Here is a 23,696-nt window from a genome sequence, read left to right as displayed (position 1 = left end):
AGATATGCCCTAGTATAACCTATAAATACTTTACAATTTTTTTTTGTTAATATACTCTTATTTATAGGAAAAAATATATTATTCTATGGGTAATGTTAGATCAATAATTAAGTAGTAATAAATGTATTTTGTTTTCAAATAAGATGCATATATTGCATCTTTCAGTATCCAAATAATTTTATTAGTCAATAAAAAATACACCGTGTTTTGAACTATTTAATCAACTAATAAAATTATGCAAACGGTAAATACAAAATGCAATAAGAATGGCTTATTTAAAAATAAACTGCATTTATTATTATTATTTACTATTATCCATAAGATAATGATTAGCATTACTCTACTCTATGTATAATAACAAAAATATTATTTACACACTTAATTATGGTTTTTTTTATTATAAAAAAAAGTTAAAAAAACAAATTGAATGATTAATCCAATTAAATCAACCAAAATTCATTAATCGAACCGATCAAAATTCATTAACTGATAAACCGAATTGAGGAGTAAAATCGAATTAAATCGACTAAAATTCATTAACCAATTAAACCGAATTGAAGAGCAAACCGAACCGAACTAATTGATTAACCCGAAAAATCAAACTAACCGATAAAAAATTGATTAACTGAACCGATTAAATAAAGAAACGCAAAAAAATTAAACTAAAGTAATTGATTAAAAAACACACAAAATCAAAGAAAATGATGTCATTTTATAAGTATTAAAATAAAATTATTATAAAATTCAGTCAATTCGACTAGTTGTGTTAATTTGGTTCTTTAAACAAAAAAATTGAATTAAAAATTAAACTTTTAAAAAAAATTAACCGAATCAAATCGATAAAAAAACTGAATCAAACCAATAAGTCTAATCAATTCGATTGAGTTAATTTAAATAAATTGAACTTTTGTACTCTTCCTCACACAACATATATATATATATATGTATCCATTAATTAAGTCTTTCAGTCGCGACACCCACCCACCTCCTCCACCATGCACCTCCGCCGGCGGCGGCTGCGGCGGCTAAACCTGCCGTCAATAAAGTAAGAAAAACAACAGAAAAGACCCACCCCCAGATTTGTCCAAATTAATGCCATATTAGACAGCAAAAGCAAGTGAGTGGAGGGTAATTGTAAGCTAATTCTAATGGGTAGCGAATGAAATGCAGAATGACATCATTATCATGGCTTCTAATGAATTGACATAAAAATCTTGACATCATTTCATTACCATTATTGTCACTCTTCTTAATTGAGGCAGTCTACTCTTAATTATTATTCATTGCTTTGTTTATCATGGAAATCCAGAAATCCCCACTGCAACAGTTTTCGATCGAAACGTCTCACTCTCTCTATAAACCATAACGACAATCTTAATTATTTATTATTATTATTATTATTGAGATAATTTATTTTAAAAACCAAATATATATAAGAAGAACGCTCGTAAGTAAAACTTTATATATATTTAGATAATTACTCATAATTATAAAGGGTAATAATTGTGACATTATAGGGATAGCACAAACAATCTATCGTACACGTTTGAAAAATAAATAAAGACGTTAATCTTTAAAGATGCAATACTTCTTTAGCTAATGTTATTAAAAAAATTCAACTAGATTAAATAATGTCATTGTGAGCAAAAAAAATATAATAATATATGAAGTAGTGATTATAAATTTAATTAATAATTTATATTTTTAGAACTATCTAATCACAACATTCTTGTGATAGAGCTTAGGAAAGCCGTATGCTGGATGGATTCAGACATTGAAGATGATAGAAATCTTTCTTAATATTTGTACATATATATTTTTAATGTTCGAAGAATTATACATATATATTAATAGTTTAGATCCTTTTTTTTTTTTTTTTGTTTCTTTCGTTGTGAAGTTCGGATATGACCTAAGTTGAAGTTGTAGACGCTTATCGATTTCTTTTCAACGAAATTCTTATTTACAGGATAAAAAAAAAAATTACATAAATGTGGGGTAAAATAATAATAATAATAATAATGAATGGTTTATAATGAAATGACCCACTTTGCTCCTTTATTTCTAATCAAAAGATGCTCACTTACACCCATGATTTGGTCAATCAGACGCGGTTTAGCAGCATCTAATTGACATCTTTTTCAGTCCAACAAGCAGTTACCATCATCTTTAACTACCTTAATATTAGTTACCATTTGATCTAATTAAGGAGTCAAGCTCAATGTCATTTATTTATCTTAAAAAATAAATAAATTTTTAGTTTTAAATTTTAAATTCATTTTCAGTTTTTTATTTTGATAGTTTATTTTTAGAAAATTGAAAACGGATTCTTTTTGTTATTTTAAAAAACTATTTTTCAAAACAAAAAATTAAAAAATGAGTTCTTTTGGAAATTTTGAAAATAATTTTTTAATAATATTTTATTCAATAAATTTGATTGTTCAATAAATTAGAAATATTTAATGTTAATATATTATTTAGAAATATATATATTTTAAAATTAATAAATTTTGTAATATTTTTTCCATTATAATAATAAAATATGAATAAATAAATATATTTTGATTTTAGAGTTTGTTTTGCATGAAAACACTTAAAATAATTTTTTATTATTTTGAGTTTTTTTATAATTTTTTTTTATTTTTAAAAATATATTTTTAAAAATAATAAAGAAAACGCGTTTTCATAATTTTAAAAAATTAAAAATTAAAAATTATTTAAAAATAATAAAAAGGACGCAGTATAAATTTCTCTTCAAATTAAATTAAGCACAGAATTATTACGCGTTTGTTAACCTTTTTCATTGGGGGGGAGGGGTTGGAGCATCATTGGTTCGACTAATATTTCTTTATTATTCTTTGAAAATAAAATATTAGTTTAACTAGTATTTTTATGTTGATTATGAAACAAGGAATAAGAAATAGGATAATGATGAAAATAATTTAGTTTTTTTCATTAATTTACAATTTTATCTACTCCTTTCAACTTTAACAATTAGTTTGAAATTGATTCAATTGGATATAATTTTATCTAACAGTAAAATCGATTTAGAAGAAGTATATTTATATAATTAATTTGGCATAATAGATGTCATATAATAATAATATTTGTGAAACGCACATATACATATAAATAAATGTAATGTAATACCCCGAGAGCCCAGAGAAGTTAGTATATATCGAGGATAGTGTAAGAAAGGAAACAACACCAGCTGGATACCTTTTGGGCTGAATGTTGGTAAAGAACTTCCAAGTTAAGCGTGGGGTAATCCAGGGATGGGTGACCCCCCCTGGGAAGTTCGTGTAGGCCCATCAGGGTAAGTTGTTCCGGTCCTTCCTATCGCTCGATGCGGGATGTTACATGTAACATGTAGAAAAAAAAAAATAAACAAATTATGTGTAACAAGTTTCATTTTTTTATTTATGTTTATATATAGATCCTATAAATATTATTATTAAATAACACCAAACATGCAAAATCAGCATAAACATATTCGAAATGATTGAATAAAACTACAAGTTCGTAAAAAGGCTTGAATTATTTTCATGATTAGGCCTAGTAAATAATAAAAGATTCAACTCACCAATTTTCTAAGGCATTGAAGAAAATCTCAAATAGGAGCAATTATGATAGTTGCATGGACTCTTTTACCCTTAAAACTTGTAAGTAGTATAGCAAACGTCTATGACAACAATAAGAAAAATACACAACTCAAATTCAATATCTCAAGTTTTAAGAGGTTTTACTAATAGGGTGATGATATCTCTTTCATGTGGGTATGATTTCTATGTTACACAATTGAGTCATATGTTTGATCCTATGAGCTCAAGGGCATAGGTATGACCCTTAACCCAAACCAATGCTTATACAAATACACATCACTTCACATAATCCATGTACAACAAATTAGGGCTCCCACAGCTATCCCCACTACCTTCTCAGACTTGCCCACTATCATGCCTGCCCTTTCTCTGTCACATGCACAAATGAACTTTATATCTTGTTGATCTTGATGCAGAATGCTTTAAAGCTTTGGAAATTTGGTGGATTGGTTCTGGTTGGTTGGGACACTTTAGAGTGACAGCTCCTGCTAGATTGACTCAACTTGGGTTTGAGAAGCCTGCTTTGGTTGGTCAAACACAAGGTAAAATTTGAACCAGAAACCCCCCCTTCTCTCTCTCTCTCTCTCTCACACACACACACACACACACACACACAACACACACACACACAGACTGACTAATCATGGGTTGGGGAAGCCTGCTCTGGTTAGTCAAGCACATGCAAAAATCTGAACAAGACCTGCGACCTGCCCATCTCTTTCTCTCTACCTCTCCACACCGCCCCCCACCCCACCCCACCCCCATTTGGGATGAGGATTTGAATAGGCTACCATATTGGGTAGTTAGGTTTGAGGATAAACTTCCACAGAGATACAACATGAGATGGCGCAATAATATATGCACTCTTCTCTAGTAGTCAAGTGGGGTCACCCCTATTTCTTCTTGGCAATCAACACCTGGCTAGTTTTGAAGGGGTTGGCCTATTTCCACAGAGAGAGGGAGAGAGGAGATTACAGCTACAAATCCACAATGTAACCTCTTTTTTAATTGATGGATACATCTGAGATAAAGATAGAGTTGAATCCATCAACAGCCCACTTTACACTTACTTTCTCATCACGGTCAATCCCTTTCTTGCATGACTCCACATCTACTATCTTCCACCCACAAGAAGAGGGCTGTAGCCTTCATAAATCTCCCATCATGACTCATGAGTGGTTATGAATATACATTAAAACATGTTAATTACTATTCTAACTTAAAAAATTAAACCATATGTTCAAAACATAAAGAAATAGAAAGGTTTTTCTTTCTTGTAATTGTAATTTATATATGTTAAAAGAAAATGGAGATGATTTAAAAAAAAAAAAGTTTTATAAAAATCCATTTTAAGTTTAATTTTTTTTTTATATTTGAACGAGTTCCCTAACTTTCCATATTGTATGAAGTAATTTTTCGAAAAATTAAAACTATTTTCCATAACTAAACAAACTCTTCCTTGCCGTAATAATATCATATTACACTATTAACCAATCACCTATCTAAAAATTTAGGAAAAATAACTATACCTCTTATATTAATACTTATACTCTAAACAATATACATGAAAAATGTCCCATTTAACCCCTTAGGTTAACACAAACGATCCACTGCATGCATTCAAAAGTTTAAGACACCATAAAATCATGAACTCAATTTTATTTTTGTGCAAAACTATACAATCGTTTATGTCTATCTAATTAGTCAAGCTCTCGAATTTTGACTCGCAATTAACCTATCAATTCATCTAATTAAAACCCTAGAATAAGTGGCCCATAAATTTTAAAGAGGGTGGAGAATGGTTTGAGCCCAAAGCTAACTGTGATTGAGAACCCCTCAAGTTTCCCATTTTTTTTTTAAAAAAAAGGCCCATTTTTTGCCCTCCTTTTGTCTCATATTATCAAAGAATAACTTTGATTTTCATTTTCCCACATTCTAGTCCTTAAGGCTAACGTTTGATATCATGATTTTTCAATGGAGATGAAAATGAAAAAGAAAAAAATGTTTTCCTGCACAAGTCCTGGCTGCAAATATGGCACATATATCCATCCAAAAAGAAAAGGAAAGAGGAGGAAAATGAAGGCCTATTTGTAATCACAACAGCCACACAAATCATCAGTTGTCCAAAAAATCATTACAGAAAGCAAACTCAGAAAGAAACCTTTAGGTCACAGGGAAAACTATCTTCATGTTCTCATCCAGTTATACACAAAAATAGGGTCAAAATACAAAGTCCTGAAGAGCTAGGTAAAGAGCCATAAGAAGGAGAAGCTACAGTAACTGACCTCTTACAAGGCTAAGCTGGTTGAACTAGTAGTTACCTTAGCCACCAATCTGCTTGTCACTTGCTATCTGCTTAACCAACAGGCACAAGATGTCCGACCACTGGGAAACACTGATATAAAAAAATGAATTGAAGATAGAAAAGAGATTGATGTTTCGGCATTACTTCTGCTTCAACTAGAGCTCGGCCACAGGGAACTGAATCTTGATGCCAGTTTGGCACTCTTGTAGTCCTCTCTGAGCTGGATAAACCTGAATTTGCATAAAATCTGAAGATTTAGCATCTTATTAGAAGAAGTAACTATATGGAGAGAGAGAGAGAGAGAGAGAGAGAGAGAGAGAGCTAATTGCATTCCCCCCTCCCTCTCCGGGGTAGGTTTTCCCAAAGTAACCACATCCATGCAACCATCCGAAGTTCTGACTAGAAGCAAACAAAAAAATATTGAACATTTTCCTAAATCAAAATTACCAATTTGTGGGGAAAACAGAAAACCAGGAGTCGATGGCTTTAACAATAACCAGAAAATAATTTTCCATAAGATATCGAAAATGCATTAAATACAAAGATCTTCAGCAAGTGTTTGCTGTTCTATTTTTCCCATATATTAAAAATCATTAGCATCAGAATTACCTTTGTGCATCTTTCCGAATACTTGGAGTACCCTCAAACAGAGTGGAGAGGCTTTCAGGAGCAACAATAAAGACATTGGCCATTCTGCAAACAGAATTAGTAACAGTAAATCAGGACAAGACATGCAATATAGAAAGCTGAAAATAAACAATGCCCAAACTTACATGCCCAGCAATTCAAATTTCTCATCAACAGAGGGAGCATTAAAGCTGCGCACAAATTCCCCAAACTCGGTAATGTCACGCTTCAGCCGCAGTCCTCCACTAGAAAAGAGAACACAAATAAGTGAATAAGAATAATCTCTCACCCTCGCATTCTTTTTATCTGACTGGCGATTGTGTTTCCCTTGCTACTAGCGCATGTTTGACTATGTGCTTATCTGATCGAGGAGAGGCAGATGAAGACATGATTTTATGATTGTTAAGAGAGAATGCATATTTTAGCAGTTCTATTTGATAATATATATGTGTGTGTGTGTGCGCGTGCGCGTGCGTAGATGCTATTACTCGTTGCATACTTTCATCATCTTATTAAGGAAAAAATTTCTAATTCTTTGTTCCCACTCAATATTTTGTTGAATCCTAAATTTTTAATAACGTAACATTTACTTCTCTTGCTCCAAGGAACAAAAACTACACTGTATTCATCAAAATAGGGTTTACCATGACCATGCCTATAAGCATATGACTTTCCACTATGCAACGCAAGGTTTTACCTGGGATTAAAAGTAAACTTCTGCCAATGATTAAGCAACCCTTTGTGCAAGCGGTTCCCCTACAAATTCATGGTATCATCACATTGAGATGCAAAAGAAATATCAATGCACCCGAATAAAAATTTCTCAAATCATTATCAAGATGAACTGCTCAATTCAGTAACAGACAAACAATACAACAAAGCTCAGCAAATGCTGGTGAGAAAAAGATATCTGTTTGATAGAGATTCTAGCTGGGTCTAAGCCTTCATGAATTCAAGCACGTGAATCATTTACTTGTTTTATGCAGTCATGACTTCCACAATTTTATCACTTGTTGCTGTCAGAGATAAAAGTGCGGTAACCATGCATTCACAAAAGCTGTAGACTGCCACACCTGCTTAGTGACGATGATAAACAATACAGAAACTCACTAGCAAAGAGGTAGTCATCAGCAACAAAAGGCAGATGGAAATATGCTCCGCAGATAAAGGAATCAATTACATGAGGATCAGGAAACTCATGGACCAAAAATAACATCACAGAACAATTATGAACATAGTTATAAATCTCACACCGTAACAGAAGTGTTCTGGTACAAAACAATCAGCTTTAGTTTCACCTGAAATATTGTATAAATCTCATTCCGAAGGGGTACTGGCCGCTCTCTCTCTCTCTCCATTAGTCAACTAAGATTATTATTTTTTTTTTTTCTGGTTCTGATTCTTTGAAGAACCAGATCTAGTTCTCTGAACTATGGAAAACAAGATATGATTTCCTTTTTTCTTTCCTTGCTTTCTATCTTTTTTTATTTTTTGGTTATTCTTTTGAGAGGCAAAGGCTATGACTTAGAGAGGCCTTCACCCCTCTACAGATCGGCCAAAGTGGCGGAGGCCTCTCTTCCACTTTCTCCATACAAATCATAAAGAGAGTGAGAATTCTTTTTTCTCAGAGATAATTTCTCTTTTTTCCATTTTTTTTCTTTACTTTAGATTTGATTATCAAATTGGAGAATGTCTATGAAAGTTAATTACATGTTAGTTTACATGATTTATTATGTTAATTAAAAATATTGTCATATTGTTGTGTTGTGTTAAATTGTTTGTTTACAATATCCTTTTGACAATTAGTAATGGTTTTATGTTTCTATAACGTTATTTGCATAACAAATTTTATTATATTTTTACATATTTCTATAACATATATTATTAATTTTTATAAAGAAAAATCCCCTAAACGCTACCCCAGTACCATACCCTAGCAATGACAAATCCAGTACCTTGTCGGGTATAGTAGTGACAACTATGATTATTAATGAACACTTAATAGAGAGATCGCATGCAGAGAAGATGATTAGCGAATTGAAGAGTAATTTGGTCCCGAAAGAAAAAAAGAAATTAATTGAACAGAGTTTAAAACAGACGACAACAATTTAGAAAATTAGAAGTAATGTCTAGCAATGTACAGCAAAGATAGAATAAGGTATCAATGCATTTGGGGGAAATTAAAAGTTGTACCAAGTGAAGATAAAATGATATAAAGCCCTCTCAAACGGCATGAACATGTAAAACATAGGCATGCTAACGTGCTTGTATGGAAGCAATGCGATCCATCCTGAGGGTTGTAAAGGAAACAGATGAAGGCCAAGACATTATGCATAATGGGAAGGAAGGAAATGGCTTATGCTTAACTGAATGCATGACATCAAAAAGAGTGAAACAGAGAAAATGGATTATTAAAAAAGGATATTTTTTCCATATGTAGCCAGAAAATGGAATAGAACTGATCATTGGCATTCCTAAAATTGAAATTGCATCATGAAAGACGTTAATAGAAAAAACAACATACCAATTCAGTCAGGAAAGCTTGTTTGTTAAGCCCTTCTAGTGCAGTAAATGCAGATTCAAGCACGCGAGAAAGGTATGCAACAACTCTGGTCAAAAGAGAATTAATAATTGGCAACAGTAAGTGGAATCATAACTAAAACTAAAGACAGAAGCTTAAAAAATAAGGGTAAACAAAAAACTGATATCATAGAGAAGTTTCACGGAGGGTTTTACAGAAGAAGAGGGTGAGAGTTGCTTTTCATACAGAAGATGTTTTATGTACAGAAGAAGAGGTTCGTAAAGATATACATCAAGTAGAAACATGAGTTAGTACTTATGGAGGAAATATTGATAATTTTCCGATCACAATTGCATTACATCAAAATTTGCACTGAACTCTTACCTCTTTGTTTGTGTGATGAATAAACTCACAAAGCACACACAAGAAGAGGTGCCTTGGTGTATGTTATTTGTAGATGATATTGTCTTAGTGGATCAAATAAAAGAAGGCATGACTACTAAACTCCAATCATGGAAATACACCTTATAATCTAGACATTTCAAGTTCAGCAGGTCAAAATCCAAATATATGTGTAAATTTAATAGAAATTGGACAATTTTATAAAACAACCAAGAGATCAGTTCTGTGCCATACAACAAAACTGATCTCATAGCTGTCTTATAAAATTGTCCTTTATTTTTAATGAATCTTACTATTACATAACACATTAGACACACTTTCCTATTTCAACGATCTTGCTTTAATTCTACTAGTGACATCTTCATTAAACTCTTTATCTTTTTGGATGATTGATTTGAGATATCTAAACTGATATTTTCTTGGGATGACTTGATCTCCAAATCTCACCAGAACATCATCCACACTTAGATTTACTAAACTTACATTTCATATATTTGGTTTCCATTCTACTCAACTTAAAGCCTCTAGATTCTAAAGCATTCCTCTATATCTCAAGCCTAGTATTCACGCCTTCTTTTGCCTCATCTACCAAGACAATGTTATCCAAAAACAAACAATTCTTATTTAAATGTCCAATAATATTGTTTCTTTTAAATGGGTATAGTGATTCAGTTCCAGATACAATTTCCAACTGCTTCAAATTGGACAGACCTCGTGCAGGCAGTGGTTGGCCGATGATCGGGAGCAATGCCATCATCAGGTGATCTATAATCTGTAGCTTTCTGTTCTGCTGAGAGTAAGCGCTCCACCTGCATTACAAGTTATAGAAGGAGCTATATATGAATACTTGACAAGAGTAAAAAAAATAATTAAATAAAAGCATCAAACAAGCATGGACCTGGACACCAAAAACAGAAGCAATCAATACTGCAAGAACTACATATGAACCTATAATAGCATCAAAATACTAAGTTCCACTGTTCGGCTAAAGTAGCCAAGTGAACAGCGTACAGAAGGATGTGTGGCTTTAGTGCATGCGACTCTGACTATTAGGGAAAGTTTGCCAATTACAGACCTCAGCCATAACTGTTTCAATGCACTGTTGAAGCCCTTTATAGGCAGCACCTTCTGCCCGGGACATAGCTGTTGCCATCTCTTCACAGGAAGAAGCATGTGCACCATCTACTGGCAGTAAAAGCCGAGATATAGAGTTTGAAAAGTACTGCAGGCAAAGTTCAAATCAGTTTTAATCAAAGGCCATTTTTCACAAGCTTTAAGAACAGCATTAAATAACAGAATTGCAAACCAACATACTTGCTGAACAATAGCTACACTGCTTGAGGAACGTTGCACTGCCACCATGAAAGATCTAAAACTGCTTTCACCGGCAGCTGCAGCAGCTTCTGCCTGCACAGAACCATTATTCTTTCTTAAATTGTTGAAACTTTTGGGTGGCTATCTCTATTTAAAACTTGCTTGGGTACATTTACTACAATAGAAAACGAGATGGACAGGGAATTACAGCAGAAGCAGCTGCAGCAGCTACCCTTCTACTAATATTTGTTCCCAGCACAAACCTTTCCCTCAAAGCAGCAGCTTCAGTAAGGCTGTCTCTTGCCCTTTCGAGCCCATCAGTTGCATATTGACTGACCTGCAGTAGGAGAAAGAAATGGAAAAGGCGGTGAAAAAGGAAAAGGAGCCAAATGCCATGACATAGATACCCAAAGCTTGATGTGGTAGATGATTCTAGATTTGCTTACTTGGTCTAACAGGCAGGTAAATACTGCTTTGATATTGGCTGCAACTGAAGCAGGCTGTGCACAAGTTAAGAATCAGTCAGTGAAAACCTCAAAATATCTAGAACTTCAGTTGACAATAAGTCTCAGTGCATCTTAACCTGCATTTCCTTAGGTCCCAATTGCATATTAAGAAGTTTTATATATCACAATATGCTAAGATCATCATACGAGTATAGCCATTACTAGGTACATTTTTTAAATGATTTAAAAGGATATGACACATAAATTCTTTTAGCAACACCTGAGATTTTAGGGTAGGGAGAGAGCTCACTTGTACACCTGCATATTTCTTTCATCTATCTAGTAACTCAAAAGATGAAAATAAAGCATGCATCCAGGAAACTATGTCATTCATCCAAGAGTAAGTAGGATAAAAAATATTTGATTTGGTTAGCAAAGCTCCCAACTGCATCCCCTCCCTACCAGTTGTCATATTTACTTGCCAAGAGAATTGAGAAGATTGGAAGGATTTCTATGCCACAAGGAAAACAAGGAGTTAAACTACCAATATGAGCTCATATCAGCTGTAACCTTTAGTGGTTCAATCTTAGCGTTTAAGTATTCAATGGACATGATTGCTACTCATTTTGGGCTCAATATTGTCAATATAGGTACACATCACATGCAAAGCGGACATGGAACAAAAAAAAACGATTTTGGTGCATGATAAGAGTGGAAATAAAACTTGAAGGTATGGTCAGCTATCAACTTGAAATGAAATGGAGAAAGTGAAAGTGGAACAAGAGTGAAAAGTGAAAAGCGAAGAAGAAAGAGGCTAAGAAAGAAATATAGTGGCCTATAGTGGAATGCATACTGCTGTAAGAATTAGTTTCTGTAGCTCACGATCTTATACCGGAATGCATACCGCTGTAAGACCGCTTTAGGAATTGCTATCTGGAGCTCACGGGTCTGCCGCAACAAACATACCGCGGTAGGGTTCAAATCTTCGTGAAAATGTCGTTTTAAGCCCATTTCAATCCAAATCAAAGAGAGATAGACTCCTTCAAGGTGCACGACTTTGATAACCTAAAGAGGACTATATAAAGACTTATTCTTGGGAGATTTGGAGAGTTTTTGAAGGGAAGAGAAGTGGATGGAAGATTGAAGACTATACTCTTGGGTTGTATTTTTCTTTTCTTTCTCAATTCTTTACTATGGATTCGAACTCTTTTCTTTTTCTTTTGATTGCAAGAATGCATTGCTAAGTGTTTATAGCTAGGGTGAATGATGAAACCTTGACTTCTAATGGTTTGATTTAAAGTTATTCGGTTTGCTATTTTCTTATCCATTCGGGTTGATTGTTTGTTATGTTCATAATGTTGTTTTGATGCTTGATCACCATTGAACCGTATTTGTGATTTGTATTGTTTTCGAGAGATTCAATACAGATTAAACATGGTAGCAAACAACATAAGGTCCTATAATAGGTAGAGATACCGTTATGCCTTATGAAATCATATTTTGATGATCACTGTGATTGAATGCATGTGATGGGATTCAACACAATAGGTAGGATTTTCTAGAGAATTAGGTGAGTTTCTGCTATATTGCAACTCTCAATTACAAGGAAAACAATGGAAGTAAGCAACAAAACTGGGCATTCGAGAGGCCCAGGACTCTCCTGCCAAAAACTTTAAATTCTTCACACCTTCTCTCTCTTCTAACCTCCTTTTTATAGGTTGTTATCCCTCCAGCCCATGCACATGCTGGTTTGTTACACAAACTAGCCAAGTGCCTATTCTACCCTTGGCACACATGCTGGCCGTTACTCCCTCTCGCGGTGTCACACATATTCCCTTGATTCTTGTCACGCCTTTGGTATGTTTGCAGTATCGGTGGCCTAAACATTACTCCCCTCTCCAACTTTCACCTTGTCCTCAAGGTGGAAAGAGGGAAATTGTTGCTGGATTAGGCTATAAGGCTCCCAAATGGCTTCCAAAGGAGGTAACCCCTTCCACTGGAGTAGGACATCCAATCCCCGTACATTACTTCCTGCTCCTGGCCTGACCCCCAGCACTGCCTCCGGTTCAACCAACATTTCCAATTCTGCACTTAACTGATTAGGAATCTCCCTAGTGGCTTGCAATGCACCTTTGGCTTCTCGTAGCTGGGACACATGGAAGACTGGGTGAATGCTGCAATGTGAAGGCAGCTTTAACTGGTAAGCTACAGGCCCAATTTCCTTTTCCACTTCAAAGGGACCATAGAATCTAGGAGCCAACTTCTCATTAGAACGACCAGCTAATGTCTTTCGCCGATAGGGTCTTAATTTCAAGTAAACTAAGTCCCCAACCTTAAACTTCACTGCTCTTCTTTTCATATCAGCCCCCTTCTTCATTACTGCTTGAGCCCTTAGTAGTTGTGCCTTAAGCTCCTCCAAAATGTGATCTCTTTCAACCAGTTGTTGCTCCACTACTGAAATAGGAGTGGATCCCATTTCAACCCTCAATATTGCTGGCGATTCGCGCCCATAAACGGCCTGGAATGGTGTAATTCTCGAGGCTGTGTGGTACGAAGTGTTGTACCAAAGTTCAGCCTAAGGCAGCCACACAAACCAAGCTTTCGGTTTAGAGGAAGCAAAACAGCGTAGGTATGTCTCCAATGTCCTATTCAGCACCTCCGTTTGTCCATCCGTTTGTGGATGGTAAGTTGTGCTACGATGAAGCCTGGTGCCTTGGAGGCGGAAAAACTCCTCCCAAAATTTGCTCATGAAGATCTTGTCCCAATCGAATACAATAGACCGTGGTAAACCATGAAGCCCCACAACTTCCTTGAGGAAGATTCCTGCCACCTCTCCAGCTGTAAAAGGGTGTTTAAGCCCAATGAAATGCCCATACTTACTGAGTCTATCTACTACCACCAAAATCGAGTCCATTTTGCCCGACCTTGGTAAGCCTTCGATAAAGTCCATAGCAATGTCGTCCCAAATTTGGTTTGGGATAGGAAGGGGCTGCAAGAGCCCTCCCGGTTTCAGGGCTAGTACTTTGTTCTGTTGGCAGACAGCACAATGACTCACATACCTATGGATGTCCCTCTTCATACCTGGCCAGTATACACTGGCTGCAATCCTCTTGTAGGATTTCAAGAATCCCGAGTGCCCTCCCACCTTCCCATCATGTCCCTCATGTAAAAGCAATGGAATGAGGGAAGAGCCCTTCGGTAGGTACAGCCTACCCTTGTAGAGGAGGTGGCTGTCCACCAATTGGAAATGGGGTCTGGAAGTAGGATCAAGCTGGAGATCCTTGACCACCCCTTGCAGCCACTCATTTGCTTCTACTTCTCGAGCCAGCTGATCAAGTTGGAGAACCTGAGGGATGGTTAATGTTAAGAGGGCAGCAGAGTGGCTGATGCGGGACAATCCATCTGCTGCCTTGTTTTCCATTCCAGGCCTATATTGAATTTCGAACTGAAATCCTATTAACTTGAGCATCCACTTCTAATATTCTGGGCTAACCAACCTTTGCTCCATCAGAAATTTGAGGCTCTTTTGGTCGGTCCTAACCACAAACTTCTGTCCCAACAAATAATGCCGCCACTTTTGCACTGCAAATACAATGGCCATCAATTCTCTCTCATAAACTGATTTCCTCTTCCCCAACTGATTAAAGGCATGACTGAAATAGGCAATAGGTCTATGATCTTGCATTAAAACTGCCCCCATACCTTGTCCAGACGCATCCGTCTCAACCACAAATGGCTTGTCAAAATTCGGCAAAGCCAAAACAGGCAATGATACCATGGCAGCCTTGAGCCATTGGAAAGCTTGCTCAGCTGCCTCATCCCAGAAAAAATTGTTCTTTCGAAGTCGCTCCGTGAGAGGCCATGCTATCCTGCCATAATCCTTAACAAAATGTCGATAATATCCCGTGAGACCAAGGAAACCACGCAATTCCTTCAATGTAGTGGGAGTGGGCCAATCTAACATAGCTTTTATCTTGCTACAATCAGCTGAAACCCCTTGCTGTGATATAATGTGGCCTAAGTACTCAATTTCCAGTTGTCCAAACAAACACTTCTTCCTATTTGCAAATAGTTGGTTAGCTGCCAGCACTTCCAGAACACAACATAAGTGTTGTGCATGCTATTCAAAATCCTTGCTGAAAACCAATATGTCATCAAAAAAGACTAACACAAAACGCCTCATTTGCTCCTTGAAGATGTCATTCATCAGCGATTAGAACGTGGCTGGCGCGTTAGTCAATCCGAAAGGCATTACGAGGAACTCGTAATAGCCTTCATGCGTCCGGAAGGCGGTCTTTGGAATGTCCTCAGCTTTAACACGAATTTGATGATACCCAGATTTAAGGTCGAGTTTGGAAAAGACCTTGGCCCCATGAAGCTCATCCAACAACTCCTCAATCACTGGAATTGGAAACTTGTCGGGCACGGTCACCTTATTCAAAGCCCTATAGTCCACACAAAAACGCCACCCACCATCCTTCTTCTTGACAAGCAGGACCGGACTAGAGAAAGGGCTAGAACTTGGTTGTATAATCCCCACCGCTAGCATCTCTCCTACCATCTTCTCAATCCCGTTTTTCTGTAGATAAGGATAACGATAGGGCCGCACACTAACCGGTACCGTGCCTGGTAGTAGGTTGATTGCATGATCTTTTTTTCTGGAAGGAGGCAGCCCTTCAGGGGTTGTGAACACCTCCTCAAACTCTGCTAACACCTCTTTTAGGAACAGTGGAACCTCTACCTGACTGTCATGGTATTCAGCTGCCATCGTTCCCAGTTCAAGCAACATTCCTTCTCCATTCTCCTTGAAGGCCTTCATCAGAGCCTTCAAGGATACCAAGCTTTTGCTCAAGCTGGGATCTCCTTGTAAGGTCACGGCCAATCCCCCAACATGAAACTTCATAGTCAAAGCCTTCCAATCCACTCTCATCTTGCCCACTGCTGCCAGCCACTTCATCCCAAGGATTACATCAGAACTACCCAACTCCAAGGGCAGAAAATCCTCCACGATTTGTAAGTTTTGTAGGTGCAATTTCACCCCCTTGCAAATGCCGGCCCCTTGCACCGCCATTCCTGTCCCCATGATCACCCCATATCCGGTAGTTTCTGTTCGTGGCAACCCCAACCACTGCACCAGTTTTGCAGCTATAAAATTGTGCGTTGCCCCTCCATCAATAAGTACTACCACTGGTTTCCCTTCTATATCCCCTTGCAGCTTCATTGTTTGCGGTGTTGTCAACCCCACCACTGAATTCATGGAGAGTTCAATGACCTCACTGCCATGCCCAACTTCCTCTTCTTCTTCTCTTCCATCTCCTGTTTCCACCTCGGCTCCTTCCTCTTCCCATTTTTCATCGTAAATCATCATAACGTGCAGCTCCTTGTTCTTACACCTGTGGCCAACTGAATATTTCTCATCACAACGAAAGCATAATCCCTTTTCCCTTTTGGCTTTCCACTCGGCCTCACTGAGTCGTTTAAAAGAGCCATTGCTGCCACTATTAGCCACTAGCAGCTTGTTGCTCACCTGACCAAAGACTCTCGAATGAGGAGTCGGGCTTCTTGATTGTATGGGAGGGGTTTGAACAACATTGGTTGAAGAGTGGGTAGGGAAATTGCTCCTCCCTGGTCCGAACGCCCTATTGCAACTGAGCACGACTGCATTTTTATCCTCGATACACTGCGCCATCATCATGATCCGATCCAACCCCCTAGGTTGCAGTACCCTGATCTCAACCTTGCTTTCTGGCTTAAGGCCATTGATGAAATGGCCCTCCAAGAACGCCTCAGAGATGTCCGACACTGGCGCGGCCAAAGTCTCGAACATCAGCCGGTAATCCTTGACAGCACCATCTTGTCGTAGAGCCAAGAACCTCTCCTCTAGCGACCCCTCTTGAGTTGAATGGAATCGGTTGAGAATTCCCTTCTTGAGCCCTTCCCAACTGCGGATCCCCCTGCGCTTAAACTCCCACTGGAACCAAGCGAGGGCCCCTGCCTCGAAGCACAACGCTGCGGACTTGATCTTCTCATCATCGGACAGCTGGTTGATCGAGAAGTACCTCTCCACCCTGAAAATCCAATCGTCCAGGTTGTCTCCCACAAAGGTTGGCATTTCCAGTCGCCGACCTCTCCTTTCCTGACGCCATGCAGCACTCATGCCCCCCTCCATTCCTTGGTTCATGCCACCCCCCGGGGTCACTTCGGAATCTAGGGTAAACTCCGTTGGCCATCCACTCCCACGAGCCTTAGCCTTCCTCTCCCGTTCTTGTCCGTCCCACCTTGTTCGCAGGATGGCGAACTGTTCGAGCATTTCTGCTACGTTGCGGTTTATTGTTTGAATCTCTCCCCTCATCGTGTCTACCTTCTCCTCCAGGTCCCCCACCCTCTCGGTTAGATTCACCATAGTGATCGACGAATGCTCTGATACCAAATTGATGGGATTCAACACAATAGGTAGGATTTTCCAGAGAATTAGGTGAGTTTCTGCTATATTGCAACCTCAATTACAAGGAAAACAATGGAAGTAAGCAACAAAACTGGGCATTCGAGAGGCCCAGGATTCTCCTGCCAGAAACTCTAAATTCTTCACACCTTCTCTCTCTTCTAACCTCCTTTTTATAGGTTGTTATCCCTCCAGCCCATGCACAAGTGCCTATTCTACCCTTGGCGCACATGCTGGCCGTTACTCCCTCTCGCGGTGTCACCCATATTCCCTTGATTCTTGTTACGCCTTTGGTATGTTTGCAGTATCAGTGGCCAAACAGCATGTTTATATGTTTGAAGGTTGACTAGAGATAGTTAATCTCATATATATACATAGAACTGAATGACCATCGAGAGAGGCTTTCAGTTGTAATTGGATCATCGATTTTCAACCTAAGATAAGGAATAACAAGACCCGAGTAATGAATAATTGAATCATAGAAGGCCAACGGTAGATTCACAAACCCTAGTGCCTTATCCTTGTGAGTTTTTGAATCAAATAAATTGTTCTAGTTGCATTTTTTATTCGTAAATTAGTTTTCATTACAGTTGAAGTCATTGTTAATGTGTGTGTTAGGTTAAGGTTAAATCAGTTAGAGTAAATGTCAAAAGTTAGTCCTCGTGGGTACGATACTCTATTTATCACTATATTACTTGTCACGATTCGTCCACTTGCGGAATAGAATTAGGCGGACAAGTACGAATAGAGGAGTGACAGGGCAAAGTATCATGGGGATAATATATGCTCTACAAAAAAATTAAAGCCTGAAATGCCTTTACAGTTTGAGTTTAACTCCAAGGCAAAGGACCTAAAGGCAGTTGTTGAGGTCCAAGGGGAAGCAACAATCTTAGGAGGCTACAGGTGTAAAACTAGCTTCATTAACCTGGCACAACCAAGGAGGTTGAATTGGTGACATGCCTGTTATTCATCAGCCCAGAGACCATTAACCTAGAAAATTCCATTCATCTAGACAGAAAAATGTATAAACCCTGTTCAGCTGGCAAAGGTAACCAAGCAGGATATTATAATAATAATAATTATAATATAGATGCCGAATGCAAAAAATCAAGTGTTTTTGGTGAAGAACTGAACTATTTTTTAACCAAAAAGTCTAATGATAACTACATTTTGGTACAAGGACAAGCTAGTACTGCTCGGGTAATAGAGCCACAACTTCACTTTTATTCTAACAAACTATGTTTACATGCAAAGTCGGATGCATATTTATAGTCGCATATCCATGTGCATTTGGCACCTTTTTTGTGCTTTTGTTTGTGTTATGCCAACCAAGGGTGTCCCTAATGCACAAGACTCCCTGCTTTGCAAGGGTCAGGGGACGATCATTTTTCTATACAATCTTATCCTTGTTTTGCAAAGAGATTTTCACAACTTGAACTTGTGAACTTCCAGTTGCATCGTTTTTGTGTCAAGCTAACCATGGTATGTAAAAACATCAAGGATAATTCTGGCACTACTTTTTTATAGGCTCACTACCATCTCTTGATCACACATACGGACCTATTGATAAGCATGGTGAATGGACACTAATGGTAGTCAATTTCTGAAACAAATTACTAGTCAAATTTCTTAACCCAATTATCAAATTAAGTGCATTTTGACAAAGATCTCATGTAAGGTGGAAAATATAAACAAAATGAATTGTGCAATGATCCTTAATGTGGTTGCATGTCCATAAGACGATTTATTTAAAGAACCATTGAACCCACTTCATACATTACCATAAGTTTCATAAGGAAAACAAAATGTGTAGGCAACTATGAGATGTCCAAAGATGATTTTCTATTCCAAAACTGTATCAATGGCAGCTATTAGTTTGATTTTATTGGAGAAATAGCATTTTGGAATTGCCAACAGGCTTAAGTTTAAGAAGTTGTGTTTTTTACCTCTCCCTTTCTCTCTTTCTGCCCCCCCACCCCCTCTCTCTCTCTCTCTCTCTCTCTCTTTCTCTCTCAAGCATGGCGGATACTTGAATGTCCCAAGTAAAGTTAAACCCCATAAGCTCCCACATTAGAAATGGCAGGAGTTACTGCAGAAGCTGGAAATAAGGCTCATGATCTTTAAGTACCACATTAATAACAAGCTTTTAGAAACATTAAGGCAGTTATGTAGCTTACCAGAGATGAAAATAAAGTGCATCTTGAAATTGCTTCTTCATTCCACCGCACAAACTCTGTCACCACAGTAACTGATATCTGCTGGTGGGAAGCTGCTATAGCAGCTCCCTTTGAGCGTCCAATTGTCCCGGATGATTCGGATGATTGTTGGCTTTCAGCACGCAATTCCTCCATCTGCATAGCATAATCATGTAAGACATTAGTGTCAAAATTTGTGAAGAAACACTTGAATAGTAACTCGCCATGCCAACCACCAAACAGAAAACAAAATAGAGTGAGGCAGGAATGGAGAGATGAAAAGAAGGGGAAAAAAAAAGATTACGGGCGAGTAATAGAGAAATTTGTATAAAACACCTTCGCTTGGTAAAGTTGTCTGAGAGAAGCCTGCTCATGTTCAATATATTCATCTTTGTGTGCAGTAAATAGAGACTCTGTTAGGCCTGTATCAAAATGGCAAGAACCTTTCAGGACATCAGAGTAACAGATGAGTAATATAGAACTCGTAGAAGGGTCCATGCTGGCTCAGAAACCCATGCGGGAGTAAATTAGACATTTCATTGTCTCAGCAGTCCAATTTGGCCAAACCCATTGGTTGATGACTTGATTTATCATTATCCTCTTGTTCTTATTAGAGAATAAGTCGTATAAAGTTACACTTCTCTGGGATTACCCTATGCTCCCCCAACTAATAAAGACATTTTCAACTGTTGATTGCAAGTTTCTTTTGTAGAAAAAAAAAATCAGAGATGAAGTAGAAAATAAATAGGTTGGTTTATACAAGTGGGCCACATCTGCAATACAGTATGGGTATATTGAGTATTGTACAATCTGGATGAGAACGGTTTAAAATGTGTATGCAATGTAACCCTTGTATTCTCATCTATCAAATAGTGATCCTGTCAATATGGGCACAGTTGGCCAAACCAGGTAAATTATGGTATATTTTCTTTTGTTAATTGCTTTTACTATTTGTGCTTCTGCACAACAAACATGCCAAGAAATTAGTATGTGTCACGGTAGAATTTGTTGCATGTGCCTACTTAATTTATCAATAATAAAGGCAGAAAGATACAAATTAATCCCATTATGCAATGAGTAATTCAATACAGACTTTGTCAGAGTTTCTTCACACATGTTCTTTATCATGTCTACTTAACTATTTGTTGACTCCTTTATTTCTGTAGGCTCAATATTCTACCTCTAGTAACGTAATCATAGGATTTTTCCATGCACATAAAAACCATATGAAGTAAATTTTCTGGAGCAACTAACAAAATCAAACCTCAGCAAACAGTTATGTGGGATGCTCTCAAATTTACAAGGTCAATTCTAGTCACATCATTTCTTAGCTGATTTTGCCTTCTGAAGCTAATGTTCTTCAGGTAAGTCACAATACTATCTTCTACTAGGGAAGGGTGATAAAAGGGCCAGACCAGACCATTTAATGGGTTTGGGTGTTACGCTCATCCTGCCACAGTGTTCCTATCACTCAAAATTACTTGTAAATTCAAGCAAGAAGGATACCTTCTGTTATCACCACACTTTAAGTGATTATCACCTTGCAAAATTGAATGTCCCCTCAACAAGAAATTAGGTGTTTGATTTTGTTGAGTTATATGGTTATAGTCTAGGGTTAATCCTATGTTAGAGCCCATGGCCCATGGCCCATTGTATTTGTATATATATATCGGTGTATAGTCTATGGATTTAATTAAATGGTATATACATATTAAAAGCTAAGTTTTCTTCCTAAGTTTCACATGGTATCAGAGCCAAAATACAAACCCTAACTTTTAATACAAACCCTATCAGCCACCATACAAACCCTAGCCGCCGCCGCCGCCCACATCACTGACGACCACCGTCGGTCGCGTCGCCACCGACCGTCGCAGCCTGCCGTGCCACCGCCGTCGCTGCCCACTGCGTTTTCGTCGCACGTGCGCTACTGGTTAGCAGTGGGTCTTCACCGTCCGACCATCTATCACGCACACCACCACCGCCGTTGCGTTCACCGGCCTCCAATCTGTTGACCCCCGGAGGACAGTTGTCATTGCCATCACCACACGCTGCCTCTCTTGCACTGTTCACGTTTTTGCTCTGATCTCTCTCACCAATGCTCTGATTGCAACGCCGTCTTCACCATTAGACTTGCCTCCTTCAGTCCATCCCAACCCCAGTGGTTTCGTCGCCATCCGTTGCCATCCGCGGTCGCTAGTCACCGGCATCCGCCATCTGTCGTCGCTCCAGTGCGCCTGTTCTCTGTGCTGGATCATCCAACCTTTATTTTTGGGCTTATTTAACCTTTTTTGTTTCAGATCTGTTGATCTTATAGGGCTCCCTTTTGTCCAACATGGCTGGTACTAGTAAATCTGGCTCCTTTTCTGGTATTTTGTCTTCCTCTCCAGCCATTGCTACTGAGAAGTTGATGGGCAGTTCCAATTATATCTCTTGGTCCAAGGCGGTTGAACTATGGTGTATGGGTCAAGATTTACAGGATCATCTAACTACCAAGGCCGAGAATGTGACCACAAATAAACCTGAGTGGCAGAGAGCTGATGCTCTGTTGTGCAGTCTCCTATGGCAGTCAATTGATCCCTCTCTTCATCCAATCTATACTAACTATACCACGTGCTGTGAATTGTGGACTCAGGCCAAGGAGTCGGATGTGAGTCGCAAGGTCTCTATCATCTCAACCTTCCTGCATCGCCTATTGCTTGCTCGATGACTGAGTCTCCTGCTCTTCTCCACAATCGTTTGGGACATCCTAGTTTGGCTAAGTTTCAGAAGATGGTCCCCAGTTTATCTAGTTTGTCGTCTTTTCATTGTGAGTCTTGTCAACTTGAAAAACAGTCTTGCACTTCTTTTCCAAAGCGTGTCAATAATCGGGCTATGTCCCTGTTTGTTTTAGTTCATTCCAATGTCTGGGGTCCTAGTTGTGTCGTGTCTGTTTTGAGTTTTCAATATTTTGTAACGTTTATCGACGATTATTCTCATTGCACATGGTTATATTTAATGAAAAATCGTTCTGAGTTATTCTCAATTTTTGAATCCTTTTGTGCTAAAATCTGTCACAAGAGGAATCCCATTTACCTATTTTGAATTTCCTTATTGCTATAACTTTCTGTTATTTCTTTTTGCTGCTGTAATTGTTAGCCTTCTTGCTGTCATTTTTTGTTAAGAAGTTGTTAGTCCTAGGCCCCACACATAATGGCTAGGAAAAAACAAAAAGGTTGGTTGCAACTGAATGAAGGAGTAGGATTTGCTACAGCGGACCTACCTCCCACTGCTGAGTATATATTCTCCCAAAGGCTATCTTGAGGGATATGAATGAATTGAATACAGAATCTCTCTTTCACAAACACTCCCTCTCTCTTCCCTCTAACGTCTTCTTCCCCCTTCTACCTCTCTGTTCTTGTGCTGCTCTTAAGCTTTCTAATTCAATCGGAATTAGAAAGCCGACCACTGTCTCGAACCAGCCGTGACAATTTGGTATCAGAGACACTATCCTCGGTCAAGCTAGGATTAAGTCAAGGGCGGAGGGAACTCGAATGAAGGCCTTGGAGACGCAAGTGCAACAGGTTAGCTCGGCTTTAGCCGACACTAATAACTGGATGGAACAATTGGAGTTAGGAGCTAATCGGAGTCACGAAGCGATTGCGGCAATGGATCGGAAGGTGGAAAGTTCCATGGAAGGACTGGAACGAAGACTTGAAGGCTCCATAATGCGGGTGCAAAAGGATCTGGCTGTTCAAATGCAGCAGTTTATGTTAATGTTTGGATGACAGAATCAAGTATACCTCCCGAATTTCCTCCTAGAGAGAGAATGGAACCGATTCTTCAAGGAAATCGAGGAGTTGATAGAC

At 38.1% G+C, this 23,696-nt stretch overlaps 1 protein-coding gene across 1 annotated transcript in view; it reads right to left on the bottom strand.

Annotated features, from left to right (window-relative positions):
* Window positions 1-5,665: 5,665 nt before the first annotated feature.
* LOC127786722 (exocyst complex component SEC10b) overlaps window positions 5,666-23,696 on the bottom strand; it is a 34,477-nt gene continuing 16,446 nt past the window's right edge. The window contains exons 14-25 of the mRNA XM_052314340.1: window positions 20,188-20,273; window positions 19,834-20,007; window positions 11,215-11,268; window positions 10,977-11,105; window positions 10,769-10,861; window positions 10,530-10,676; window positions 10,166-10,263; window positions 9,056-9,140; window positions 7,229-7,287; window positions 6,678-6,776; window positions 6,514-6,597; window positions 5,666-6,134 (exon numbers count right to left, since the gene is read on the bottom strand). Of these exons, the coding sequence (XP_052170300.1) occupies window positions 6,056-6,134; window positions 6,514-6,597; window positions 6,678-6,776; window positions 7,229-7,287; window positions 9,056-9,140; window positions 10,166-10,263; window positions 10,530-10,676; window positions 10,769-10,861; window positions 10,977-11,105; window positions 11,215-11,268; window positions 19,834-20,007; window positions 20,188-20,273 (1,187 nt within the window). The 3' untranslated portion in view covers window positions 5,666-6,055. The remainder of the gene's footprint in view (window positions 6,135-6,513; window positions 6,598-6,677; window positions 6,777-7,228; window positions 7,288-9,055; window positions 9,141-10,165; window positions 10,264-10,529; window positions 10,677-10,768; window positions 10,862-10,976; window positions 11,106-11,214; window positions 11,269-19,833; window positions 20,008-20,187; window positions 20,274-23,696) is intronic.

Source organism: Diospyros lotus, chromosome 12, assembly GCF_014633365.1.
Source record: "Diospyros lotus cultivar Yz01 chromosome 12, ASM1463336v1, whole genome shotgun sequence".
In the NCBI taxonomy this organism is placed as follows: Eukaryota; Viridiplantae; Streptophyta; class Magnoliopsida; order Ericales; family Ebenaceae; genus Diospyros; species Diospyros lotus.
Note: the sequence above shows the minus strand (reverse complement) of the source record. Positions and strands in the feature narration are given on the sequence as shown.